At 64.0% G+C, this 2,902-nt stretch overlaps 1 protein-coding gene across 1 annotated transcript; it reads left to right on the top strand.

The window, feature by feature from the left end:
* Window positions 1-174: 174 nt before the first annotated feature.
* MADCAM1 (mucosal vascular addressin cell adhesion molecule 1) lies at window positions 175-2,222 on the top strand (the record flags this gene model as incomplete). The annotated part of the gene is made up of 5 exons (XM_010291038.1): window positions 175-462; window positions 587-901; window positions 1,249-1,556; window positions 1,626-1,926; window positions 2,098-2,222. Coding segments are annotated over 5 exons (1,337 nt in total), but the record flags the coding sequence as incomplete, so codon positions are not given.
* Between the last annotated feature and the right edge of the window lie 680 nt (window positions 2,223-2,902).

The following is a 2,902-nucleotide window of genomic DNA, read 5'->3' as shown; positions in this document are numbered from 1 at the left end:
CTGCCCCTAACGAGCCGTCACTGATGGGCAGTGCCCCCTCAGTGGTGACGGGGATGGAGCTTATGTGGTACCTGAGCGTGACCGTCCACTTCTCAGCAAATGGGGGAACCAACGTCCTGTTTGCCTTGTAAACAGCTGGATTCTGGTGATTGTCCCCTTCGCTAAACCCCACAGTTTCCTCCTTCGTCTGCCCAGGGCGACCTGCTGACAAGCTGGCAGTGATGCCGCGGGAGCCGGTGGTGCGGTACGGGGGCTCAGCGCAGCTGAACTGCTCCCTGGCCTGCGCAGGGGGTACAGTTCAGTGGAAGGGGCTGGACACCAATCTGGGGAGCGTCACCTCCTTCCCCACCCACAGCATCCTGCACATCAGCAGCGTAGTGGTTGCCACGGAGGGCACCAAGATCTGCCAGGGGACCTGCCACGGGCAGCGCTACCAGCATGCTGTTGACCTGAAGGTCTACGGTGAGCATTCCCCAGCCTGTCCCTTGCTGCCTCCCCAGCAAAGTCCTGGATCCCCAAAGCAGCCTGCTCCCTACTGGGCTGTGGTGCCAAAAACCACAGCTTGACACTGCAATTTATCTCCCAGCCCTCCCAGACACGCTGCAGCTGGAGGCAGACCCCCCTGCCCTGGAGCCGGGGCAGCCCACCAGCCTGCGCTGCTCAGCCCAGTGGGTGTACCCGCTCAAGGGGCTGGTACTCACCTGGTACCGGGGGGACCAAGCGCTGAAGGGGGCAGACTTCGATGTTACGGAGACTGACGAGGAGCTGTTCGACATTGTGTCCACGCTGCCTGTGGCTGGGGAGGAGGTGGGAGCAGGGGTGGAGTTCAGGTGTGAGGTGACGCTGAGCATCGGGCAGGAGACCTTCACCCGAGCGGCATCTGTGGCTGTGAGCACTGGGGGTGAGTGCTGGAGCGGGAGCTGGGGACCTGGGTTCGCATGCTGCCCTCTCCGCTGGAGCTGACCCCTATTGCCTTACGCTGCTTGAAATAGCTTTGCTGGAATGGGAGCAGCCCCCATTTCTGCACCGCTCTGCAAATCTCCCATCCCCGTCCCCGCTGCCGTGCCAGGGGTGCCATCTTGCTCCTGCCCGCTGCCTCTCCCTGCCTGGGACGGCCGTGTTCATGGGGTGGAGGAGGATGGGGCTGTTGGTCGGCACAGGTGGAGGGGGCTGTCACCCTATGGGGATAACGTGTGTCAGAGAGGCCCCATCCCAGCTCCAAGCCAACATGACCCACTGTGTTCACAGCTGTGACGGAGCAGCCAGTGGCCATGGCCACCTCCACAGGGAGCTCCCGGACAGTGGTGGCTATGATGGGGAGCCCCAGCACAGCCAGGCCCATGACCACCACAGCGCTGTCCCCAGAGCTGAGTGTCCCCACACATGATCCCAGCACAGCCCTGACCACCACACCATGGGAGCCCGATGCTGAGACCACCCTGGAGCCAGCTTCTGCCACCGACCCCCCTTCCACAGAGCGCCCTGCTTCCCAGGACCTTGTTGCAGGAAATCCCACGGCATGCCCGGCCACCACCACGCTCCCTGGCTCTGGCACCGCGAGCCCCCGAGCTGAGGCACAGGGGACAGCTGTGGACAACATCGGCTGGCTCTCTCCCCCAGCAGAGAAGGGGACAGGGCCATCTGCAGGGACAATGCCCGCCTGCAGCCTGCGCATCTGGTCACTACCTCCCAACGGGACGCGGGGCAGAGCCCTGCGCATTGAGTGCCACGCACGGTGTGCTGGGAACGCCACCGTCCGTTGGCTGCGGACCCCCGTGGCCCTCTCACAGTACCGGGAGGAGGCAGCAGGCAGCAGCTCCACGCTGCGGCTGGACCACGTCGAGCCCTGGCACCAGGGCCAATACCAGTGCATCCTATTTGGCCACCGCTCCCAGGTGGTCAATCTGCAGCTGACGGTCTTGGATGGTGAGTGGTGGTCTGCAGCCCCCTCTCCTGCACCCCCCATCGCTTGGGCTTGGGCTGCAGTGAGTCGTATTAGTGCTATACTCAGTGCTGGGGGAGTTATGCTCACCCCTCGGTATTTCTGGCGCGGGCAGAGTCTGCCTGCAATTTTAAGTCCTTCTTGTGTCTATGCAGATCCATTCAGCACGAGCCCTGCCATTGCTGTGGGGACAACGGTCTCGCTGTTGGGACTGATTGTGACCAGTCTTGTGTCTCATCGCCTGTGGAAACGATTCAGATCTCAGTATGAGCTACCATAGGAGTGTGATGTGCCGACAGATGCCCACTGTCCTCCGACCAGTCGCTGCTGTTGCCCTTCCTGCTGCTGGCCTCACCCGGCCCCTGGGATGACGAACACCAGCTGCCCCGCTCGCAGCAGGGACTGGCAGAACTGGTGGGGTGTGGGACACTGCTATGAGACCCAAGAGAAGAGCAGTCCCCGCCCCAGGACAAGTGCTCTGGGACCCAGAGACCTCTGGGCTGCCACTGCTTTTGAAAGCTTAATCCGTGCCTGAGGCTGCTGCTGCCCGGGACGCCGAGGGGCTTGTGAGGGGACAGGCTGTGCTGCCCTGGGGGCCTCCAAGCGCTGGGAACTGCTCTGCTCCTGGGTGCGTAGCCGGCTGCTCGGAGGAGCTCACGGGTGAGAGGAGAGCCTTGGGGCTGCCTGCAGGATCCACGAGAGGGGAAGGCTGGAAGGGAGACGCGCAGAGACATCCACAGTGACGGGGGGATGGGGACGCTCCTGGGCCTGGATGACATGGGGCTGGGCTGAGCACCGGGGTGGGTCCGGCCCTCAGGAGCTCCCGGCACCCATGCGGATGGGCGGCAGACCGACGGCCGATCGTCTGTCAGGCCAGAGGGGTCCAAAGCAGCCCTGGGGTGGGGGTTGTCCATCCCCTGGGTGCGGGCAGAGGACACCGCGGCCGCGGCACGTGGGTGC

The sequence above is a fragment of the Phaethon lepturus genome, unplaced genomic scaffold (assembly GCF_000687285.1).
Source record: "Phaethon lepturus isolate BGI_N335 unplaced genomic scaffold, ASM68728v1 scaffold38437, whole genome shotgun sequence".
In the NCBI taxonomy this organism is placed as follows: Eukaryota; Metazoa; Chordata; class Aves; order Phaethontiformes; family Phaethontidae; genus Phaethon; species Phaethon lepturus.
This window is presented reverse-complemented; position numbering and strand designations above follow the sequence as displayed.